At 38.3% G+C, this 25,764-nt stretch overlaps 1 protein-coding gene across 14 annotated transcripts in view; it reads right to left on the bottom strand.

Moving 5' to 3' along the window:
- The window catches only part of mycbp2 (MYC binding protein 2), a 100,158-nt gene that overhangs the window by 16,021 nt on the left and 58,373 nt on the right, over window positions 1-25,764 (bottom strand). For 3 of the 14 annotated variants that reach the window (XM_088912510.1, XM_088912506.1, XM_088912505.1), the window contains 19 exons: window positions 25,451-25,673; window positions 24,769-24,887; window positions 24,170-24,257; window positions 23,863-23,912; window positions 23,020-23,192; window positions 22,500-22,644; window positions 21,688-21,894; window positions 20,062-20,117; window positions 18,492-18,607; window positions 18,301-18,398; window positions 17,379-17,495; window positions 16,418-16,558; window positions 14,873-14,947; window positions 13,668-13,892; window positions 12,324-12,456; window positions 11,525-11,644; window positions 3,986-4,153; window positions 3,061-3,159; window positions 50-1,693 (listed from right to left, as the gene is read on the bottom strand). In XM_088912510.1, coding sequence (XP_088768636.1) covers window positions 50-1,693; window positions 3,061-3,159; window positions 3,986-4,153; window positions 11,525-11,644; window positions 12,324-12,456; window positions 13,668-13,892; window positions 14,873-14,947; window positions 16,418-16,558; window positions 17,379-17,495; window positions 18,301-18,398; window positions 18,492-18,607; window positions 20,062-20,117; window positions 21,688-21,894; window positions 22,500-22,644; window positions 23,020-23,192; window positions 23,863-23,912; window positions 24,170-24,257; window positions 24,769-24,887; window positions 25,451-25,673 — 3,997 coding nt within the window. The remainder of the gene's footprint in view (window positions 1-49; window positions 1,694-3,060; window positions 3,160-3,985; window positions 4,154-11,524; window positions 11,645-12,323; window positions 12,457-13,667; window positions 13,893-14,872; window positions 14,948-16,417; window positions 16,559-17,378; window positions 17,496-18,300; window positions 18,399-18,491; window positions 18,608-20,061; window positions 20,118-21,687; window positions 21,895-22,499; window positions 22,645-23,019; window positions 23,193-23,862; window positions 23,913-24,169; window positions 24,258-24,768; window positions 24,888-25,450; window positions 25,674-25,764) is intronic. The other 11 variants (XM_088912509.1, XM_088912508.1, XM_088912511.1 and 8 more) reach the window with 10 other exon arrangements.

Consider the following 25,764-nt stretch of genomic DNA (forward strand, 5'->3'; position numbering starts at 1 on the left):
ACTAAAGATGGAATACAGATACAGTATATTCTGGGTGATGGTACATTACCTGGATGAGCTTGCCTCATGTGGTAGGTCACTGGATAAGGATGCGATTCCCCACACAGCTCACAGATGGTGTCCTTCTCTGGGCCTCCCATGGCAAGCTGGGCCATTTCCCCGAAAAGATTTCCTCTTGGCCTGACCTCAGCCTTCTCCTTTTTCTTCTTCTCCTTTTTGGCCTTTTTACCGTCTTTCTCATTCTCCTTTTTCTTCAGAATGGCACTGGAACCAGGGCTGGGAAAGATCATGTTCTGCGTGGCTGCCTTGATGGTGGCCATGGAAATATCCTCCCAAAACGCCACCAGATGTTGAAGGGTTAAGGGAAGAGGGGATTTGGTCTTCGTGGCAGAATGACTGGTCGTATCAAAGGACACTGGCTCAGCCTTTCCATCCTCACACTTTTCCGGGAGTGGAGGTTCCTTGAGCATGGAGAGAACTTTGTTTTTGTTGATGCTTCCCATTTTGGAAATATCAGGCCCGTGAGGGGAGATATTGAACATGTTCAGAGCGGAGGAAATCTCCAGCGAGTGTCTGTTTTTCAGCTTGTTTTCCTTTTCATCCATGGCCTGCTGGCAGTTGAGGCTGCTGCGTATGGGGGCATGCTCCTTAGTCAGCTCAGGGTTGAACTTCAAGAAAGAAGAGCAAGCCATGGCATCGTGGACTATTCCTTCATGCCACAAGAAAGCCGCAAACACCGCGCGGGCACATTCAGCTACAGAAGGAGACATGGCTTGCTTGGCTGGCTCTGCCAGACGTACATTCTCACCTTTGAATAATGGCCCAGACTTCTCTTTCTTTGGCCTCACGTGTCTACCAGATGTCTTACGGCTCACTTTTGGGGATGACCTTGTTTCCAGTTCATCCTTGACAGGAGCTTTTCCTATGCTAAAGTGCACCTTTGATGATCCTTCTTCTGCATTCCTCAGGTCAGGGTTCTCATCATTGCCTTCTTCACTGTTGGATAAAGTGCTAGAGGTACATATCTCCACCACTTCACTGTGCAGGTTCTCTTGCACCACATGGGGGGATGGAGCTCTGTTTTCAGAGTTGTTACTTGGTTTTCCATCTTTGGGGAGGATTTTTGGTTTCGGTGAGGTGGATCGTCCACGTAAGGGCTCATTCAGGGGAACTTTTTTCTTCCGGAGCGTATCGGGATCCAAGGTGTAGGAGTCGGACTTGGATCTCTCTCGGGGCGGATCTAACCGGGATTTTGAAGATGCGCTCACTTTCTGAGGTAGGTTCCTTTCGTGGGGTGAGGAAGAACGAGGGGAACTGGTGCTGGAAGGGCTGGATCTGCCAGAGGAGGAGCCTTTTTGTTTGGGAGAAGAGGACCTGGACCCTGGGGTTGGCGATTCTGCTCTCAAGCCCGATGTCCTGCCATCTGCCTTTAGGGCTTGAAGAGTATTGTGGTTGGGAGAGAGTGATCGGCTATGAGAGTCTGACCTCAGCTTGGCTGTGTCCGATTTCAGTATCAGAGATTCACTAGCAGACATGCCTTCGTTATTCTTCATTTTTCCTTGGTCAGCAGAGCCCCTGCTGGCACGCCCATCGGGTTTTGGGGATCTGCTCTCTGGCCGGTGCTTCCCTGGGTGTTCAGACTTCCCTGCAGGTGACATTGGCCGTGCGGCAGTGGCCGCATTTCCTCTTTCACCTATGTATTGTGAGACACTCACTATTACACAATGTGAAAACTTATTTTTATTAAAAGAAGGCATTTGGAATAAATAGAAAAACATCAAATCCACAAATCTTCAAATTGTAGGGACAAAAATAGAGATTTATTAAAATACAATAAATTTAATTCATTACTTCATCCTTAAAGGAAAGAATGATAAAAATGTATCTGGCAATTTGGAAACTGAAATGTGGAACTGACATAGAAGAATCATGTGATCCTTTTGGTCCCTGTCATACTAAGAAATGCCAGGCCTCTTACAGATTTTACAATGTGTACTGCCCATAATACTTTAAAGAGAATATCCAGTTTAAATATTTTCAAATCTGACAGAGTCAGGGTGGACAGAAAATAATTAATTTGCTTGTTTATGCATATTAAAATGATTTAAATACTGTAGGTCCTAAATAAAACATTTTGATAAAGTTGGATAGAGCACTAGGTTTATGTTGCTAAATTTGGTTATGAAAGTAGAAAGAAATGTTTAGCTAACAAGTGGAACATATAAGAAGCAAGGGACCATTTAAACTCAGAGTTAAGCAATATTAATCACTCCATCTTGCTTCTCAGCAGATCTCACTTTACCAGTCCAAACACGGAAAATAACTTATTAGTCTATTTACTGAAATGTTACAGCAAATTTCATCATCTAAAAGCTGCTGAAAGGGTAAAAAACAGACCCTTAAAAACTCAAGTACTCTAAACCTTTCTTGCAATTTTAAGCAATTTATTTCAAAATCCTAAAACAAATTAGAAATATTATTGACATATTTTAAATAGCAGAACTGAACCTTTTACTTTGGTGACTAGATGTAACAGACTACTGTATGTTTATGTGAAGCATTCCTCAATATATGGACACTTGTCAAATTACACCAGATTTTTTTTTTTCACATCCTGTGGAGTGATGGATGAATCGTATGGGGAAGATGAATGACAATAAAGCTAAAGTGATCTTTACAGTTTTAACCATTTGGTTAAATTTGGCCAATTTTAACAAATTTGAGAACAGCTATCTGAAGGAAGTTAAATATCCACGGGATGATTAGTGAAAAACAAGAGCACAGCTTTGACCTAGAATATGACATACAGTACAAATCTGAGCAGGGCGGACACTTCTGTGGGAACCCCTGTTTTACTGGAGATCAAAGCTGAACAGGACACTCGGTTTTTCATCACTCATAATGTATCGCACACAACGAAAGGAGCTGTTTCTCTAGGCTTTACGTTGAATGCCATGCCTAAAAGTGCAAGAAACCAAATAAGTCAGGATCTGAATGGGAGCAAACGAAGCAGAGAGCAGCAGTTTTGATTTTTCGCCCTGTGATGCCATGCATACCCACCCTTTTGTTTCTGAGCTAGAGATGAAAGAGCAGTGCCTGGCCCAGCTACACTGCTTTTGTGCACACGCTCACGTGAAGCAAGGCTGCGAGATGGGGTGTCTACAGCGGAAGACAGTGCAGGTAAGCAACAGAGTTTAAATGGAAGAAAACTATTTCACAGGATATAGAGAAAAGGCAGAAAAAAGCAATAATAAATGCATGGATTGGTGGCAGTTTTGTATTCACACTGTGAATTGTCCATGACCTATACTGAATGACTCAGCCTGAAGGACCCCCCATCTATTCTATGTAACATGAAAAGGGTGAAGTACTGTAGATCGTGGAAAAAGGCAAATTTTCTATTTTCACATGCAATCTCGGGCACAGCTTTTGAAATATTTAGCGACAGTACAATTTACCACAACCAGAAGAAGTCCTGGAACATTCAAGCGTTAAGAGATGTTAACTGAGACCACAATAACGTGCAAGCTACAAAACCTTTATTAACAGGAAATCTCAAGTAAGAATTTTTCAACTCAGGCTAAAGATACTTATGGGAAGAGTTGGATAAGAATTTTTGAAAAGCTAATTCCCTTAAATCTGCTTGACTGAAAACCACAAAAACCCATGAAAAAGAAAAAGTGCATTCAAGTTGTTGTTCATTTTTGGGATGTATAGGAGTGGATATTCAGCCTCATGAAGTATAACACTCGGGCAGAAAAATCTATGCAGAGAACAGTAGGTCAATAAACTGAAGGAGGTCTAAGGCAATATTGAGGAATTAATACAAAGCTCACAGCAAAATGGATGTGGGAATGAAAAGGGATGGTGCCGCTGCTACTGAACACAGGCAAGCAACTGAAGAAACAGCAAAGGTCATTCACCTAAAGGAAAAACACAAACCTGCAGAGGCAGCACAGACAGACATTCAGACAGACAGACTTACTCGGAAGCTGTGGTTGAGGCTGAGGCTGCTGGAAGGAAAGGGACTGTCCAAACACAAATGGGCTGTGGACAAGGGAAGAGGGAGGTTTGGCGGCTTGCTCAAATACGGAGGGAGCTGGGAGGAATGGCCGAGACTGAATGGAATTCAGTATGGCACTCAACTGGTCACCTGCAATGTGGAAGACACGGAAAACTAGAGCTTTTACTACCCTCTGAGGTCACATAGCATCCTAAACCATTTACCTCCCACTCACGGGAACTGTATTTCTGCAACTCAGGGCTTGCGTTTGGACAGGAAGAGGGACAGGGGGCTCAGGGACGTGCTACATGTTTTAAGAAAAACATTTTGCTTTCTGAATGCGGTCACAGCCATGCTCTTTTCTCATGTGATTTGCTCATTTGTGGTTTGACCTTTAGAAAAAGGTTGTATCGGAAATGCTGCAGCACCAAGTTAACATTAAATCGGTAATGACGAATGACATTCTGACACATAAAAGAGAAAACATAGGATAAAAGAGACGAATGCCAATCAGATAAACAGGACCTTTACTTTAACAGCCAACAGCATGTCCAAATTTAGTGTTGTAGCACTTTAATGAAACAATGATAGACATGTTCCAGAAAGTACTTCTTCTATATTCTATCTAATGTTTAATGAAAACAATTTTGCAAGAGGTAAAGGGATATAGAAGAATACATAAAATATAATCACTGAAACTGAACATCGGAGACAAGTCTCACACAGTAGCAGCCAGCGATTACATACAGTTCAGCTACTGGAAAGAGCAAGGCGTAAACTTTGATGTTCCTCTAATACACAGAGGGTGTCCTGCCCATGCAAAGAGAGTGATACTTCAATGACAAATGCATAATGCACAACAAAGAATGGAAATCATGCAGAACTCAAAATAAACCTGAGAGTGTTTTCGTGGATTTACAACAATGAACAGATGCTATTACGACCATCTCAAACTACCTTGAGATAAAACTGAATTGCCATGACATTTGAAATAATAAATGCTAGATGCAGCAACACAAGTAACACTTGAATTACTGGCATACAATGTTCAATGGAAAGCTTTTCAAAAAACAGTACCAAGGCAACCATATATTCCCAAGTAGCATACTTATGTTTTGGTCTTATAAATATTTCATTAGACTTTAGGTCTCTTTCCATTAGTTTAAGTTTAAGCAGACCCTTTTGAAAAAATGAGTACTCCACATCTTTAACCTTCATTAAAGCAGGGCCTATTTCGTTTAATTTTAAGGAATGACTGCAGGCAGCTCAAACTTATAAAAGAAAATCTTAAAGAGCTTGAGAATATGGAAAATGTCATTACAGTCACCTCAAAAACTTTGTATTGTACAACACACAAAAGCCTTATGTGATGACTGCCACCTCCAATGTTATAGATCTAACTCCTTTTCATTTAACATTGTGTGGCAGAGTCTAATAATGTTCCTGAATACTTGAGTCTGTGTTTCTGGAACAGAGCAGCTAGTGCTGGAGTGTTGAAACCGGGTTAGTCCACCAGAGGGCAGTGTATAGAGACGCACCAGAATAGAGGGAAAGCTGCATTTCCACGACGTTATTAGGGGACGGGCGTCACCTGTGTGAAGCCTGTGTTCCGGAGAAAGGTTCAGGTAGTCCTTGTCTACTCAGAGGGGAAGCTAGACTAGGAATCATCTGCATAGGAAGGAAGTGGTAGTCACCTGTACAGTGAGATTAATGCTATCTCGGTGGATTTCTTCTTGTGGCTGTAACAGGCACAAAGCTGAGCCTTAGCTGAAACTGTGGGAACCACAGCATTAACTCCACCCAGTTATACCAATGATCATTTTGCCAAAGATTTCAGTGAACTTTTGCACTTCTAATCTGCAATAGAGTACCCTCCAAAATTTCCAGATGGTGATGATTAAATTATGAATATACTTTTTTTTGTCATGGAAAAGACAAGTACAACAAGTAAAGTCAGTTCCTAGCGCTTGGGTGTAGTAGTGTTCAACCTCTTTGTATAACTCCCATAGTACTGGGACAATTGATGATTAGAAGTCACTTGCTGGATAGGGTTTTCTTGGGAGTGATTAGGCACATAAAAAACTGTGAACATCTTATTAATCTGTCTTGCTTGATCTTTAGTGTCAGCAGAATTACAAAGGCTATACAGGGAAAATGCAAACCTCTCATCAGCACCAAGAACCCCACCTCAACTGTGAAGCATGGTGGAGGTAATGTCAAGATCAGAGCATGCATGGCCTTCCTGAAATGGCTCACTTGTCTTTACCGATGACCTAATGATGGCAGTATCAGAATGAGTTAAGATATTCATTGAAACACTCCGTCTGCTTAAATAGAAGGAACTACGTACAGTATATACCTACAGGGCACTGCTTCACTATACAGAACTACAATGACCCAAAACATAAAGACAATGCAACCAAGAAGTTCATTAGTAGAAAATTTGGAAAATCTTAAGACTGGCCAAGTGAATCTCCAGATTTATATCTAATCGAGCATGTATTGTACGAGCTACAGAATAACACTCCAAAAAAGGTAATTCAAATTGACTACAGCAAAATTATCTGAAATAACACAAAGAGTCCAATGTGTTAAAGGGTTTGCAGACTTCAAGCAGCTTTTGCCTTATAGGAAAATGCTTACTACAAATATACATTCATCTTTTAAAACTACTCATCACTGAACACAATTGTTTCTCCAAGTATCTCCTACGGCCCTGTGGTGTCTTCATTAATGTTACTGGCTGGAGAAGTGAAAAATTTTATGCAACGATGTTTAAAGAAAGTCATAACATTAATTTTTTTTCCCCCATCTAAAGTCTCAATTAATCCACTGCATAAGGCATTAAAAAAACTAAGTAAAAAAACTGAGGATTCTAAATATAATGTAGCTCATGGTTTGTCTTATTATAAATCATTCACATTTACATTCTTGTTTTTCACCCATTGATGGAAACACTTATCAGGGAATATATATTAACATATCCTCTGGCTGCAATACTTAGAAAGTGTGACTTGAATAATAACTGAGGCGTAAGGGGACTAATTGTAAGAACTTTGTGTCTAATACATGTACTGTATATTAATATAGCCTCCTTCCCAGCTAAAGCAAATCACTGTCAGTGTAGAGAACTTAAACTCTCCATCAGAAAACCAGCATGAAAAACTGAACTAAATGTAATTTACTACATACTGTATACACATTACTCAGTACTTGATAAACTAAACAATTAAACCATGAATAACATGCAATAAAAAAAATATTTCCATCACACAGATCACCCCATGGCTCAGAACCTGTAGCATCAGCATTGCTTTGAAAGATGTACTAGTGGTATCAGAATCACACCGCAAATCAAGTTGGTCACACAGAATTCTGCAGCCTGAATCCTGACTGGGTCACGTGCAAGTGATCACATTAAACCTGTCTTGCAGTTCTTGAATTAGCTTCCCATCAGGTTTCAAGTTGACTTCAAAATCCTCATGCTCACCTAAAAGGCTCTATATGGCTTGGTACTTCAGTACCTGTCTGACTTTTCTGTGTACTATCCACCTTGCAACCTTCATTTGTCTAACTGGTCCTCTATATGTCCCCCAAGCTCGTTTACATTCTATGGGTGACAGGGCCATCTCGTGCTATGCCCCAAAGCTTTTCTTTCTCCATTTTCTTTTACTCTATTTTCAAATGACCACGTGTCTTCTGCTGCACATTTTTCTGCTTGTTTCTCATGTTTTAAACCTCTACTGTAAAGCACTTTGAGACGTGTTAATTATGATGATGATGATGATGATGAAAATGTGTTGGATACAAAATTAAAACCTTTCCTATTTTATTAATGCATCACTACCACCACCTCCAGTGCATTGTAATGTTGTAAAGCCCATTCTGAAAACTACAGCTTTAATTAATAAAAAAAATAACAAAGCTTTAATAAACAGTTAAAGCTTCTGGTAGTTGTTGGCAACTACCAGAATACTGGTTTAAATCAGCAATGACACTGGTGTAATTCCTTGTTAAAAAGGACAAGCAGAAGAACGTGCTAGTGCACCTATGTACAGTATGTCTGAACTGCCATAAACACTGCATGGCCTTAAGTGTCTGATGCGGGAGCACAAACTTCTAAAAATCCATGCATACCTTAACCTTTACTATTAATAGCTGTTCAGCTCATAATTATTAACTGTGTGACAGCACCATACAGTGACAAAAAGGAAAAGCACATTTAATTGTATTTTTATAATAATTTTATCATAAAATACCATCTTCCTTTATGATCTGAAAAAATAAAAAATACTCGAAAAAATAGACATGCATCTTTAAACTAATGTACTAATCAAAATTTCAGCAAACAATCATTACCACTCAAAATAAAATTCAATGGTGTACAGACAGCATCCCTATATATTAAAATCCAAAGCACTGGAAAACACCTATTTAAAGGTATATGGAAAACACTTAAAACTAAATATTCTTTGAAAGACTATTGAAAACCAGAATCCCAAATTATGCAATGACATTCTCAAGTCAAACAGATTTTTTAACCGCTGTCTTCATATAAATCCAAAGCTACAAAGGGGGTCCAAAATTTCTAAATCTAAAAGAAAACTGAATTATTTAAATATGTAGCATTAAAACAACTGCCGGCATTCACTTCAATCGAGAACATTTTTGAAGGCAAAAGAGTGAGCAATGTAAAGCTAACTTGTTTTAAGCTGAAGTTAACTTAGGCAATATATGAAATGATCAGTTAAGAGAACTGATTCAAACAGGCCACAAAGAACAGCGTATGCCAAAGTGAAAACAGGATGGACGATTGACAAGCAAACCAGCTGAGACAGATAATGAAGTGCCACAAAAAACTGATTTACAACAAAGTCAGAAATAGGTATACATGTGTGGGGACAAGAAAAGAAATTTGGTACCAAGGTCATAACATTATATAGATGTAGGTTGATCGACTCCTAGTGTGCTTTCAGATACATGTCAAGATATTCTTCAGCAGTATATCTCAGGAGCTCAGCACGGTTGGATCTGATCAGTGCAGGGATGGGAGACCTTAGAGGAAAGTAAGGTACAGTGCCTTCAGAAAGTAATCACCCCCTATTGATTATTTCTCGTTCTGCTGTGTTTCAATTAAGTCAAATTAAAGCATATTTAAATGGGATTTTTTTCCACTCCTGTAGAAGTAATTCCCGATAATGTTAAAATGAAATAAAGTATTTAGATCTTCAGAATCATATTAAAAATAAAAATCTGAAACTTACTTAATTGATAAGTATTCAGCCCCTTTGTTTTAACAACCTAAATTGGGTGAGGTATTCAATTATCTTGAGAGATCACACTAAATACAGTACATTAACAAGGTACACCTGTGTTTGTTTCAAATCCACCTGTGTTCAATTTCTTGACTGCACAATAAATATCACTGACTTTGGGAGGTCTCAACTAAAACAGCAGATCAGATCAGTGCTGCTGTCATGAAGACCAAGGAGCCACCTGTGGAACTTCGAGATGAAGTTATTAGGAGGAAAAAAGCTGGAGAAGGTTATAAAAAGATTGGCAAATCTTTGAACCATTCTAGGAGCACTGTGAAGAAAAACATGGCACAACCTAGACACTTCTAAGATTAGGCCATCCTACCAAATTGAGCAACCAGACAAGAAAGGCAATGGTCAGAGAAGCGACCAAGAGGCCAGCTACAACACTGACAGAGTTGCAGAGCTCTTTGGCTGAAATGGGAGAAACTGTCCAGACACCAACAATCTCTTCAGCACTTCACAGATTCAGCCTCTTTGGGAGTGTCTAGAAGGAAGCCACTTCTGAGAAAGGCCTACATTAAGTCACGCCTGGAGTTTGCTAGAAGCCATGTGACAAAACCTGAAACCTTTTGGAAGAACATTATGTGGTCTGATGAGACTAAAGTTGAGCTCTTTGGCCTGAAAGCAAAGCGCTATGTTTAGTGCAAACTAAATACAGCCCAACACCCAGGTAACACCATCCCTACCATCAAGCATGGTGATGGTATCATCATTCTCTGGGGTTGCTTTTCAGCAGGAGGAACTGGAAAGCTTGTTGCCATCAAGGGCAACATGGATGGAGCCAAATACAGGCAAATCCTTGAGGAGAACCTGTTTCAGTCAGCCAGTGATCTGTGTTTAGGGCGAAGATTCATTTTCCAGCAGGACAATGACCCAAAGCACACGGCAAAAACTATCAAGGAATGGCTTGAAAAAGAGAAGGTTAGTATTCTTGAATGGCCCAGCCACAGCCCAGACTTATATCCAATTGAAAACCTGTGGTATGACCTGAAAATTGCTGTCCACCAACGCTCACCATCTAATCTGGCAAAGGTGGAGCAAATTTGCATTGAAGAATGGGCAAACGTTCCACAATCTAAATGTGCAAAGCTCAAACAGACATACCCAAGAAGACTCATGCCTGTAATTGCTGCGAAAGGACTTTTGTAAATGAGAAATGTCTGTCTTTCATTCTAGAGAAAGTAATGTTCTTGAATAAAAAATATTTTGTATTCATAAACGTGTTGCATTTATTGCGTTATTGAAGGGAGAAAAAATTATTTCAATATGTTAAAAGTTGGAGGTGTAACAGGAATATAATGCGAAAAAATTCAAGGGGGTGAATACTTTCTGAAGGCACTGTATACCAATCATTTCTCTAGACGATAACTTCCAAACTACTGCCCCAGTATGAAGATGGGGGACTCCGTGCTGGGGACAATGTCCTTTGGATGAGATGTTAAACCAAGATCCTGATTATTAGGTTATCCCTAAGATCCTCTAGCACTGCTGGTATGAATAGTGGTGTTAATCGTGGTACCCGGTTAGATTCCATCTAGGGCTGTATAATGTGGCTATCCTAAATTTCCTTCTTAATCCAATTGTGAAGCGATTCTCCACTTTTCCAGTTGATCTGTGCAGTGGGCACTATACATCAGTGGTGGATGCAGTGGGTCTCGTCCTATGTGCAAAGCATGTTGGATAATTTTTGCTATGCAAGTAATTTTATTTTCCTTCATTCTTATTAAACCCACTCTGTAACATTCATTCTTCTAAATGAACCGGAGTATCTATTGCTGATAAACTGTGACTGTCTTGGAGGTTTTAAAGAAATCAGTCGGAAAGGGAAAGGGGCATTAGGATTAAAATAAAGGCACATCCAAGAACAAGTGATTAACAGATTGAAAAAAACCTCTGGTGATCCAGGCAGGTGGCAAAGCTCGGTGAAGACACAGAGTATCAAATGTTGAATTTAGCATGCAGTACTTGAAAGAGGGTCAGAATATCAAATAAAAATATGACCTTATCAACAGAGAAATTCTCAATTTAACCAAGATAAAAAACAGAGAGCACATTACAAATGTTTTAATCAGGTTAAATGCCTGGTTTTAGTCAAACAATTTAACCATTACCTATGACTCCACGGTGGTCCAGCTTCAGCTTTGCTCCTAAGGTTTGATAAAAAGCTGTGGTTAGGTGTTCACTGTTTGTCCTTTTGTCTTACCTTTATTATTAGAGATCCCGTAATCGAACCCTTGAGCACCAGCAGCACCCCTGCTGAAGGCTTGAACAGAGAAAGGACTGGGCGGAGGCGTTTGTGCTCCATGATCCAGGATCACTTGTTCTATTACAAAAAACAGCTTGCTCAGTTTAATACTGCTGAAGTGCCAGGCAGAGTAAAGAGGAAAATAAGATTTGATCATTTCATATCAATAATAGTTATTCTGTTCCTGGTTGGTCAGTGCATTCTTCTTTAGATTAAAAAAAACATACTGGTCATATTACTGATACAGTAGGTTATATTATAGTGGTTTGCATTCCTTGCAGAAGTAATGTTCACAGAAAAATACACCAGATACGTTTAGGATAGAAACAGACTTTAGGACAGACAGACTTTCACTTCTTGGTGATGAGTAAAAGACCTGATTTTATTACCCAGTTCCTTGTTTTATTTCATAGAATATAAAACAGATATTTATACTGTAAACTGTATAAAACTACTTTAGTGGCACTTCTGCACATCTATTGGAGAAAGCAAGACATTTGGTAGCTAAGCAATGAACAGAAATTGATGTTTTGCTTTTTTAACTGAAGAATACATAGTCTGTTAGTCAGGAACACAAACTCTTTTTGGTTATTTACACACAGAATAAAACTGATATTGTTCAAAGAAAGCAAAAATATCCAAAAGCACTTGGATGTAACGATTAATGCTTCTAGTTCCATTTCAACTACAATCCTTTAGTGCAGCTATAAACATTAGTACCGAACTAAAAGTGTTATTTAACACACACACGTCTTACCCTCTTCATGACGGAGGTACTGATTGCCTCCACGATCCCTTGCAAGAGACCAGGCCTCTCCTTCATCACTCTCACAAAACTCCACTACACTGTTCTTATCCAACTGTACCCAAGTGCCCTCCGAGTTAGTCACCTAGTACACAAACAACGCTTTTTTATGTTGAGCCACAAATGACCTGTATTCTCTGGTTATAAACACATTAATATAAAAAGTATTTAGGCAATATCAACTGCAAAGCCAAATACTATGAAGTACTTAAGAACAGTTAAAAAATGTTTACAGCTGAAGTGCACATATATGTCTTTGAACTGGTTCAGTTTGGAAAAAATGTCTCTATGGCATCTTGCCCTGATTAAAAATGTGGGCATTTTAAAATAGTTTTTTTCCAATACAAAACATTACAGCACCATTCATTTTAAGCAGCTTGGGGTAAGAAAGAATGATTAAACAATACATGTAGATATCTGTAACTACAAAGGAATACTTTAGTATTGCAACAGGCACATTACAAACCACTGACATTTGTCAAACATTTGCATATAGAAACTGGAAAAAAAGAACTGTTAAGGATTAGTTTGAAAAGAACCATTCAGTGAGTTTTAGAGAAGTCATTCGAAGGAACAGCATGACACACCACATCCTCAAATGAAAGTTTTAGCTGTAAGCAGCACATTTTAATACCTTAGAGCCAAAGGCATAGTCAGCATTAAAATGTGCTAAACAAAATAAACATAGCAATTCTTCAAAAGACATTTAAAAATCTTAATCATGGCTCCAACATTTCAATTTAATATCAATGTATCCTATGTTCTATTAATGAAAAATTAAATTGGAACATGGCAGACTTTTAGATTACCTTAGCCTGAAAAACGGCTTAACTACAAACTGATCAATAAGCACATGTTTAAAGGCACTTATGCCCAGTGAATTTTTAATTGCTTTTGCTTTGCACAAACATGGTCATGCATAACCAAAATCTATTTTTAATTCACTAATTCAGACTAACAGTTTATTTAAGACTTTGCCAAACATTTCTCAAGGAGGCTTTTTACAGAGATCAAACCACGACACACGATTGTACCATTTGGAAACAATATGTTGCCTGTTTTCGATGAAGGACAAACAAAAACTGAAATGTTGCAGCCATTTTGTTATGGACAGAAATCCATACCCAGGAAAATGAAAGAACGTACATTAATTTCCAGCAGAGAACAGTGCATTAATCTCTTGTAAAACGAATTAAAGAAAATATGTTACAGAGTTTTCAGCATTAGCAACAGAGCAAAATTTGGCCAATTATGAAGTGATGATTTGTAGCCACAAGAACACACTTGGATCCATACCTCGCCTACCGCCTTGACCTTGTTTCCCAGAACTAACATTCCAATAGGGATACCCCTAAGGTTAGGGCAGCTTCTGATGTTGTGACCCGAGGGTCCAGTCTTCACTACCTTATAAACACCTGGTCCACCTCGCAGGCACAACCTGTCCTGCTCTCTCATGGGTACTTCATGGGAGCGACGGGCACTGACCTCCTTTATATACTCATCAGAGTGCGATCTGGCCTCCTACAAGAGCCAAGAGACAATTGTTAAGTCTTCATTTCAGCATGTAAGTTTAGTGTATAGGAGTAAATGACATGCATCACAAGCAATTCATCTTAATTTGCTTATCTAGAAACGACACAGAACATGCAAAAAAAAAACCTGCATTATTGTTTCTAAATACAGTAAAGAAACATAAAAAAATTCTCAACAGACTTCATAGGGCTCCTCGATCAAAAAAACTGCAATAATTAATTTCCCTTTGACTTTCCATGGTGCACCATGCTCTACATTTACTTTCTAAAAAGGGATGCGTTGAAAAATACAGTACTACTTAAACACTGTATTCAAAAAGTGAAAGTATAAAGACATTATTGCTTATATTACAATTTATAACGATACAATTCAAATTAGATGAATAACTACAGTGTCCATAAAATGACATGTACATGTAAAAATAATTGATAAAATAATAATGAATGCTAGAAGAGTAGTACATGCAATTGAAATGTGAGAAAAAAAAACTGTTACATGGCCACATCGCCATTTCCACAAGTTTGATTTTTATAGAACAAACAAGGCATGCTTACAGTAATTCGAATTACTGCCCATGCAACAGATACAAATCCCATACACTAAAAATATACTATTAACTGATGAAAAGCTTTTACTGGCTTACAAATCTGTCTGACCAACCCACTTTTCCCAAAAAAGATATGAAAACTAAAGGACACCCACTTCAATGATTTCTGATGTTATTAAAGGAACGCTGGGGTGAGGAAAATGAAATTCTACATTAAAAAAATCTAGTTTAATTCATTTCGTGGCTGATTCCAGTGAAAAGTAAACACAAATATCATGCAAATGATGCATTATCAGATCGCTGCTCCCCAGAGTAATCAAAGACCATAAATTCACATGGCTTTATAAACACACAAAGCACACTTATGGTGAAAGCAAAAGAAGTGCTGCAAAGCTGTGAATGTCCCTTGTGTTTAACTCACCTGTGGACACAAAGATAAGGAAGTCCAGGATAAAAAGTCGATACCCCTGACTCCATGGCTAGCATTAAAGACATTCTAAGTAACAAAGTTTAAAAATGTCAAGCACCATCAGAGCATTAATGGAACAAGAAGTGTAATTTTTTGGAAGAAGTTTTTTTTTTATTAAAGTTATTGTGATTGGAACTTGGACTTGAAATCTATCATAAGATCGACTGCCATGACTTTTTTTTTTATTAATCCCTCCATAGCAAAATGAAATTCTGCTAAGGGAAAGGGATCTAAGCCGGAATAGTTACAACTTTTACAAAAGTTTGTTTTGCCTTTAGAAAGCATGGACTCATGATGATTTCAAAACATAAAGCTCCCATCGCAGCTCACCGCAAAAAAATGTTTTTATTCTGGGGGTTAATTTTACTCGTTGCCAGAAAGGAACACTTCTGTTACATCATTGATCCACGATATGAAAATAACAGGATATGCAAAAGAAGACATACTCGTTTGATAGAAAAATCTTCCAAAAAAGATGTAGTGTGTCATGCTGTTTACATTAGTACCCTGTATGAAAGCCATATAGTCCTACTGCAGCCCACTGCACCCTGGGGAATGCTGACCAATATAAAAGCACAATACCCCAATAAAGCAGTGTTAGAACAATTATTTGTTTCACGGCAGAGTACCCTCCCAATAAAGGCAAACATTGGGAGTTACTGATTACAAACAGATTTAATTTAAAGATTCAGCCCTGATCTAATTCGAAGATGTGTAGCCCTTCCTGTTAAAAGCGCAAGATATACTGTGTGCCGTGAAACAAACAAGGTTACTCAAAAGAAGCCCCTATACATATGCTTGGTGCCTTAAGTTGTGAAGCAATTGTGAAAAGCAATGAAAACCAAGAGAATTGCAGTTAAGCAAGTGTCATTACACCACACTGAAATTTCTAAACCAGTACCTCTCTTTTGTCATTTGTTGATTTGGGCGGCTCATTTTAACCGATTGTTTTTTAAACAGCCAGTTTTTCAGTTTTTGGAAGTACCCATACAGATTGTGATTTTGCTGGGACGTATTCTTCTCTTTTCAAAAACACACTGAGGCATGCATTTGTTCTTGCACTGCACCACAGCCCTCATGCTGTCATTTGCTTTCTTCTTAAAAAAAAGTTCTAATTAGTACACTTTTTTCAATCTTTCAGAAACTATCCAAACGGATGCTTCTCTTTCAAGGTTCTTGAAAAGAGATGGGTAAACGTTTTTTAGACAGAACGATATCCGACAAATAATCAAAGTACAGTTAAGTTACACTGCACTTTATTTAATGCACAAGACCTTTCAAAGAAAAATAAATGAAAAATATATACTGATACACCAAAGTTGCATTTATAATTTAATATTTTCCATTTGCCTCAAGTGCTAATCTCACACTGAATTTGAAGTCAATTTAAGCCTGACCAAAAACTAAGAGATTTGATGTGTGCAGAGGTTTGTTTTTCTTGATCAAATGACCAGCACAGGGGCCCTTGCTATTCTGCTGTGGGTGGCCTCTACTTACGTCAACAGGGACCAGAAGGCTCCTGCCCAGATGCTGGTTAAAAGAGAGGCACCAGGCTTCAGTGTACCCATTCATGTTGGGAACATACTTCTTTACTGTCTCATCATTCAGTCTCAGCCACACACCATCATCATTGTGGATCTATGGGAAACAAGCAACAGAAACGAGCCATGCCCTCCTGTAACTGCTAAAACGCCTAGCAAGGACTCGGAGGCTGCAGGCTGCCAGAAAATGAAGGATGCAGAGTAGACATATTAGGGTAAGGACTTGCAGAAATTTGAAAACTACGAGCAATAGAATACAGCAAAGATGAGGAAACAAGTTTTCAAGAGATTCTGCAGAAATAGTGCAAATTATAATAAAGGCAAGGTCTGATCTAAATCACCAACAGTGTTTGTTGGTGCCTTTCTGTGTACTGCTGAACATATTTTCTTTCTATCTGCACAGGCATTTATTGCTGGATAATGTGCATCATTGTCAAAATGTCCTCTGCATATAATTTATTCAGAAGGGTGGATATTTCACCTGATTCGACAACATGCCATGATGACTAAGAACAGAATCATGTGGTAAATCTTGCCTTGAGTAAAGTGATGCAGAAACCAATCATGCAGTGGATTTCTAACACTGGATCGACAAAGTGACAAAGTGGACGTTTGCATCACCCTCTCTATTGGGATTTGGATTTTTGTTTTCATGGGTATTTTTACACTGCAGCCTCAAAGTTCCTTGCATGTGTATGAAGCAAAATTAAACCAAAGTAAAAAAAAAGCATTTATCACATAAATTAGGAAAAAAAATAGAGTGGCACAAACTATTCCAAAGCTTGATGATTTTTGCTAGCTAAGTATTAAAAAGTAAATCAGATTAATATTCAAATGTAGTGGTTCAGTGAAAAAATGGAAAGGCAAAAAATGTCCTCACTATCCCTCATCTATACCGTTGTTTCCTTGTGAATTACCTCATCAATGAAAGTGATGGTCCCATTGACCTGGACTACGCCTATTTGTTCGCTCTGAAGAGAGGGGTGGCTACGGACACGAAGGCCTGCGCTGTCCTTGGCCACAAATTTGCGAACCTGAGAGAAGCAAAGGGAAACCATGAGACGGAAGAAAAGAGTGCTGGAAAAAAGCTCCAGAAAGGAAGAAAGCCACAGATCAAAACAGATGTAAAATGCATGGTTTGAAGAAAGCAGACGTACTTCCCTTTTAATAATGCCAATCTATTATAGGTTAATAGTGACTGAAGTACAGTTGACAGTTCAACTATGAACCCATATAGACTGCTTCATAAGCTGCCCATATAATTATTTGACTGACGGGCATCAATTAAGAAGGGAAAATGCTTAAAGGAGTTACAGGATAGTTGCTTGTTTCCCATTTTACCTGATTAAATGTCAGACTCCACACGATGACAAAATCAGCACAACTTTTTTGCCATATGGAGGTGAACAGATGAACCAGCCACAAGGAACTAATACATTTTTGACTCACAGCATCCAACACATGAACATAAGATTAACCAATGAGGGAAAAAAGGTAATAAAATAATGTTAATAATACAGCTTTAAAAGCTCATGTGGCCACTGTCTGGAATATTTTTCTATTAAGGGGATTTTAAGCAAACTGTTGGTTTGGCAGCAGGGACTGAAATGCGGCGTTTTAATTAAGCTACCACCCATTGTGAATCCTCCAAAAATTAAATTTCTTCCGCACTGAGGCTGGAAAATGCTGCAATTCAAAAGCTGAATCAAACAGAAAATAAAATGAGAAAAATCCTTTCTATTTTGGGGAAAATGTAACATTTTCTTTAGTGTTCAGAAACTATTTTGTCTGTCCTTGGCAGTATGTTAGTGACAGATCACACTTCTACGAAACACTCACCTTGCTTGGCTGAGGCTCAGCTTTTGGTTTGACCATCTGTGAGCCTGGAGGAATCATACCCTTTGGAGGATCTTTAACCTCCACTTCCAGTCCAGCATCTGAAGAGCAGGAAGACAGGTTGCACTCAGAAAACTGCTACACCTACCACAGGAGGCACGTATTTATTTTGTTCTCTGTGTGATCACCGTTACCTATTTCAATGCCATCGATTGTGACGTGGATTGTGTAAAGTCCCACCGCACCAGGAGTCCAGTTCGCACTGTAGGTACCATCAGTATTAGCTCTGATCAACATATTCTCACTGGGTCTGAAACACAGGAAAAAACGGGATCAGGATGCAATGCTATACACCAGGAATGTCAAACCAAGGCCTGTAGGCTAAATAAAGCCCCCTCCAATGATTTTCATCTGACCCTAAAGATGACGATTTATTATCATAATCATCTGGCCCCCCAGCAACCGGAAATCGTATAATGAACAAAGGGAAGGTTACAAACAAATAGGAATCGAGGGTATCCAGCTTCAATACCATGGCTGGTAGTGTGCATAAAGAAGTGTCTCCTGTTCTCTGTTGTAAATGCATTTCTGTGTTTTGTATTGGGTGTTTAAGATACAAATACCATCTGTCATTTCAAGCATGAAGGAAGTGTTAAGTATTACTGTTCTTTCAGCACTCACAACAAAGATGACTTTAACAGAAAACAGATAAAGCCAACAAAAAGAAAAAACCTTCTAGAAGGGAGATTATTTCAGAAAATGTGGGAGTAGAAAGTTTTTCGTTGAGCAGAGGCCTGCAAGCCTACTTTGATAAGACAGTTTAAGAGTGAAATACAATTTGGTGTGGTACAATCAGACTAAACAAAGAAAAATTTAGGTTTTGGTTTGAAAAGTGAAGGATGCAAAAGGGGGGATTAAGCCTTGGGTTACAGGTGCATGTTTAAAAGGACAAAAAAGGCAAGAGTGACTCTGCAATGAAAGCATTATTAAAATAAAGGTATATTGTGCTGGACAATATTGCAAATTGCAATATTCATGGCCTTTCAAAATTCATCTTCAGAGAAAGAACCTTCTACTTAAAGTCTCTTTGTCCAGAGAAAAAGTAAATGGTAGTAAGAGAAATATAGTGGTCAAGATAATAGATGACATGGCTGTCTTTCTGAAAGAACAGCTAACTGAAAAAGCAAGAGGCTGCACTGAATTCTTGCTTGCTGTTGAAGACAGCATTGATATAATATACAGAATGCAGTTATCTGTTTTCACCAGGGAGGAAATTCTTACAGTTCAAGCTTACATGGCATCACCACAGCAAATAACATTTCAGCAACAGAAAAAGATGTGTAAATTGAATTATACTGCAGTGGGAGAAAGCTTGCGATGCTGCTTAGTAATTACACTAGACTGTATATCTATATCTAACATAAGCCCGACCACTGACAGAGCACCAATATTAAGCAACAAATAAACAGGTCTGTTTGCTCTAAAAAAACTACTAAATGCCTACTGGGATATTGAAAGCATTCTAGACCAGGAAGTGCATTCCGAGTAACAACAGCAAGACTGCATTAAATATGTAAAGGACATGGTTACAGATGTGGATTTAATAAATTTGAATCAGGAATTTCACCGACATTCTAAGTAGGTCAGAAGAAAAAACTATATGTGGCCTGAGGATAAAAATTTGACATTGTCTGTGGTGAAATTCAGTCTGACACACTTGTTGTGCACACACTAAAGATGAGCTGAGAAAAAAATGTATCAAACCTCTTTGGAGTTGGAGATGCAAATCGGAGCTCCTCAAATGAATAGTTTTCGTAGGCCTAAAAGAGAATTTGAAAAATATGATAACATCCTTTTTTAAAATTTTTTTCAACACAATCAAATCGAACCCAAACCACACGAGCCAAAAACACACGCAGATACTAGCCGATTCAATTAATTAATAAGGAAAAACATACTTCAGGTGAAATTAAGTCAGTTAATTGCAGTACTTGCAACAAACATTGCTTAAGAATTACATCTATGCAGTTTGGTGTATTGAACATAATTCTCTACCTAGCCAAGGCCTATCAGCTCTCTTCATATGGAATTCAAGTTGCTAAACATTTTTATTTTACTGATACAAATAAATTATTCAATAATGTACAAAACACACAAATAAAATAATATTGAGATGTTAACACCTTTGTTTCAATAAGCTTGAACCACTGTAGAAGTGCACTCTTTAAATCACTACTTTTCTCCTTATTCGGTGTCGCTACTTTAATATTGTCAGTTAAACGCAAAGATCGGATGCTTAAAGTTCTTAAAATCCTACATTGTAAATGGCCATAAGGTGGAAAAAAACACAAGGTATTGGTGTAGCCTTTTCCAACAACTCTACCATTTATCCTTTCAATATTGATTAAAGTTTATGCTTAGCAGCGTTATTAATTCTTCCACACATTCAGGGATAAAAAAAAAGTAAATAACCAAAGAATAACGACAGCTAGGACTGGTGACTGTAAATAAACTTTAGCAGATTGCAAACTGGACCCAAGCACAATAAGCAGATCTGCCTAAAATAATGTAACTGAAATCACTATAAATGTTGCCCATTACCAGAGAATGCTGGACTAGAGAGGCTTAACCTGTACGAACATCTTCATCATTTAAAACCCTTTTACCATGAGGACTGGTCTGCATTAAGTATTAAGTATACAAAACCCTTCTCCATCACAGATCAATCAACAGGGACAAATGTGTCAAAAGCAAAAACACATATGATGCACCAAAAGCCAGTACTCTCTCCAACACTCTCATACCACCACTCACTATCCTCTCAGTCTCATGTATTCTCCTTATTGTTATAATGACAAATTCAGTTAAGACATGTCAAGATTGCCTTTTGACACTTTTTATACTTTTGTTTTGGTAAACAGCTTTGCAAAGCAATATGAAATTCAAATGCAAGGAGCATGAAAGTGGTAGTGAAGAAAATAAAAAACTCATAAGGTTATAACATTAGCAGAAATATGGAAGATGTCAAATCCTCAAACAATTAAGTCCCGAACATCCAAGTGTATGCTTTTATCATACAACATTTCCATCCTATTTTATTTTCAACAGATTAGTATAGATGGGGATATTCATTTTTGTGTAATATACATATTAATGTCTGACTTTACAAGGCCACGTTCACATATCTGTTTATTAGATGAGGTGTCAAGGTTCTCCCGTGTGGATTCGCTGAACATTCTGCTTTGGAAGGACAGAACACCCATGTTGGACAAGGATCTACTGTTAGGTCTTTATTAAATATTAGGTCTCATCTTGAATTGAAGATTGCATTGAAATTGGATGTGTGAAGACATGTTCTTCGTGCTTTTAAAATAACTTCATTCAACTGACCTTCATCATAGTGATAGCAATGTATCGTGCCTCCTTAACAATCATGGGCTCATAGCTGGCCTCCAGTTTGGGGTGAGGCAGTCCACCAAAGGTGAGGTCTGTCCCGGGTGGTGCTGAGGCAGAGCTTCCTGGGAGACGCTGAAGTTTCTTGATGCTCTCCTGCTGCAAAGACTTCTTCTGTGACACAGGCACTGCCTTCACCTCCACCTACGGAGACGCCAGCACAAAAGGGTTGTATTGAGCTTTCTTTCCCATCAGGACAGGTGACACACATGACACACAGCTACCAAGCCAAGGGGCATTCAGCCATCCATATAGAGAATTCTTACATTATCCCATTAAAATAACGACTTTAGAAATGTAGATTTTTCCTATTGTAAATTTCTTCTTGCACACATCATGACAGTGCTTTCAAGTTCACTCTACTTCAATTATTTCTTACTTTTCTTCAGCCAAAGGGCCAGAAATAAGATGAGATCATTCAGCCCAACCTGTGCATTTTACAATAGAGAAATTAAGGCACAACAGCAGTACTGGGAAGCACAGTTGTGAGAGGAAATTGGAGAACCTAGCAAGGACCTAAGCGAAAACAGGAAGAATCAGAAACTTTTCCACAGAATTGTCCCAAGGTGAAACTGAACCCGGGACCCTGGACCTGAGCAGCAGTAGTGCTTATCACCATGCTACTATGCTGCCTATCATACCACTTGGGCATAAGCAAATTTCTAATAGATTTTCCAACAGGTTTATTGTATTTATAAGTCATTACAGATGCATTACCCGCTTTAAATAAGACAAGATAAAATGCTGACCTTCATATTTGGAACATGCACCACATCTCCATACTGGTCTTTGGTCTGCACTACGACAGTGGCTGGCCACCCACACCTAATGTCATCCTTGTTGAGAATCAGTGATGTTTTCTGTGGGTCTGCATAGGAGTCTGGTTGCAGCCACCTAGTCAAAATGAGAATATGACAAAACTACAAACACTATCTATTACATTTTAAGGGTCACAAGTGTTACAGATTTAAAAGTCTGTGTATAGTTTAGTGCTTGCAGGAGCAACTGAGAAAGATTGTATCCATGGAACACAACGCCAAGGACAAAACGGAGCAGACTTGAGTACCATGCTGGACTTGACAACAGATTAAGAGGACTGTTAACTACAATACATCACAAAAATGGAAGTGGAGTGGGAAAGTTCTGCAAAGAAGTCAAAATGCTCAATGGCAGGAAAAATATTATCGGTGAATTACTATTTTATTTTTGAATTATTTATATAATATAATTATTATTATATTATTTTTTAGTTTATTAGCTTAACCTCACCTGGCCAGACGTCCACCACTGGAGTTCTGAACACATGTAATGAAGTCTTCCAGGAAGGAGTGCTCGTTGCTCTGCAGGTGTAGTGGAAGATTGCCTTCTAAAGCCTCCAGGATGGTGGGGGAACGAGAGAGAGCCAGGCCTTTCCCGAGAATCCCTGCATGTGCTTTACACACCTGCAATACGATCCACAATTATTTACTCTTAACCACAGCATTGTAGCATGACCAAGTTTTCTGCAGGTTTTATATGAATGTCAAACCCACTACACCTGGTTATATCAATAATAGGGGTCTTCTACCCTTCAATAATGAAGCTTAGGTTTGTGTGATTTACAAATTCCAAACATTTCATGAATCAATTTCCACGCTCTCCGAAATTTCAAGTCAACAGGTCATTTAAGACACTTCATTTGGGGACCGCAAGCACTGATATGCTGCCAGATCATTAAGAATTCACTTCAGCGAGCTGGTGTGTGACAATATAATTCTACCAACTCTAAGATGGTGAAATTATTAATAAACCAATGTTAAAATCAAAATTAACATTAAAACAGTTATATCAGTTACAATAATTGAGAATGTTATAAATTAGCCCACTGATGGTAACCACCAAAAGAATAAATTATTTTACTCTAACATGTATTTAAATGTGTTGATTTTGAGCCATTATTATGCATAAAATAGCAGAAGATGCCTGAACATTAGATGACAAAACCACTGTAACTTGTTTCTAATAGACACAATCTGCTCCCACTAAACCAGTGTACATCACTCATCAATATAATTAACTCAGTGATATCACAATGCACAAAGTATGAATGATTTAACTATAATAAGTCCGTACCTGCAAAGATGCCTCTTCAAGAATTTCAAGGTCTTCCTCAAGTTCATTGCCTATCAAATTATCAACACAAAAGGGCACTGATTAAACCTGAAGAGTTTTGTTTTGTAAGCCAAACAGTACACATTAAATAACATTGGTATGAAAGAGAAACATACGGGAAATGTATAAAAGTATAAAAACAAAATGACCCTAGATCATAAACAATTGATCAAATTAAGCCATTTTAATTGACTCTGAGTTTTTTTACTCCTCGAAAGGGATTGGGAGTATTTTTCTTCATACTCGGCCTCAGTGTTAGGTCACTTACCAATGGGTAAGGCCAGATCCTTCTTCATCAGGGCAGCAGCACACACACTCCCTAAATAAGCAAGCTCTTTCTCCAGCTGTATGGTGCCCTGGAACACAAAAATCAGTGAATTAATACTCAATGAGTAGCTACAAATTAGGTTTATTTTGAGCAACTTTTAAGTAACACATTTTAAATACTAAATATTAATATTATGAATTTCCCTAACAAAACAGTTATGTGATTGTTGTTATAGTTCTAACACTCTCCCACTTCCACAAATTAAAAATGCTGTTCTTCTTTCAAAATCAATAAGTCATCAGTGATCAACATACCTTAACTCATAGCTTTATGTTTTTTTGCAACGTATGTTGATCACTGATGACTTATTGATTAAACAGAGGCCTACACAAAATGTGCAAAGGTATAGAATCAGTTAAGGGAAGGATGCTATGACGTAATGTATTGGTCTATACACAAACCAGCAATGATGCATCATTAAAGACACTAGTATTTCAAGCTAACCTGAATACAAGGGGCCTTGAGCTTCACACCTTGTTATTCTCCTCTGATCATTTAAAATTGAAATACCATGCTATCACTAGAACAATGACCCATACCTCATCCGGGCCTGGGTTGAACTCATAGCCCACAGCAACACACTTGAATCCGTAGAAGCATGCTTTCTCATCTTTCACATAATCTGATGCAGTCTCCAAGGAAAAAAGGGCTTCATTTCCTAAAATAACCCCCAAGTACAAGCACAGTCAGAATATCCTAACAGTAGTGGGGCTGCAGATCATGCCAACACTTCATAACATCATTACAGTGCTAAATAAAAACAGGGTTTCCTCATCACATTAATAACAACCTTAATAGAGTTACAATGATGTAACATGCACAAATAAAAGAGAGACAGTTTGCCGCAAGAAAAAATTATATGGGCAATACTGCCCCCCTGCTCAGTAATACTGGTACATACCAAGATGAAATGTCATTAATTGAAAACCAAATCATGCTGAAATATTTGCTTTCTGAGTTTCCTCCAAATTGACCTAAACACCTTCGATTTTAAAAAGCACTTTTGATTAAAAAAAACATACAAGGGTGTGTTTCGAGTAAAAAGACGCAAACAAATAATAGGAATCTCGTTATTTTCACAAGGCAAGAATGCAGAAGAAATAAAAACAAATCTACCAACATTGATTTCGGAAATAAATGGAATGCACCTTCATTGTAGAATCTTTCCCCTTGTTTCTGCACTAACTACTAAATACTTCAGTTAGGGATGATTCTTTTTACCTGGGAGCACTAGCACCATAGTAGGCCACCCATTTGAACCAGAGAACTTCTTTAGTTCTGTCCAGGTGTTTATGCTCTCATGTGCCATTTGTCTGTTGGTAAAGCCCGAGAACTGCAATGACTTGCTAGGAATCAACAAGCGCAGGACGTCCTCAGGTTGAGCAGTACCACACTGGGGGTCAAATTCAATGGTCATCCACCGTACACAGTCTGGAAATGACACCTGGGGAGGTCAGAAAGAGATGTTTTTGCATGAAGAGCTACATCAAATGTACATTCATCATTTAAGTTCAGAACCACTGATATTCCTCTTG

The sequence above is a fragment of the Atractosteus spatula genome, chromosome 4 (assembly GCF_055471065.1).
Source record: "Atractosteus spatula isolate fAtrSpa1 chromosome 4, fAtrSpa1.hap1, whole genome shotgun sequence".
NCBI lineage: Eukaryota > Metazoa > Chordata > Actinopteri > Semionotiformes > Lepisosteidae > Atractosteus > Atractosteus spatula.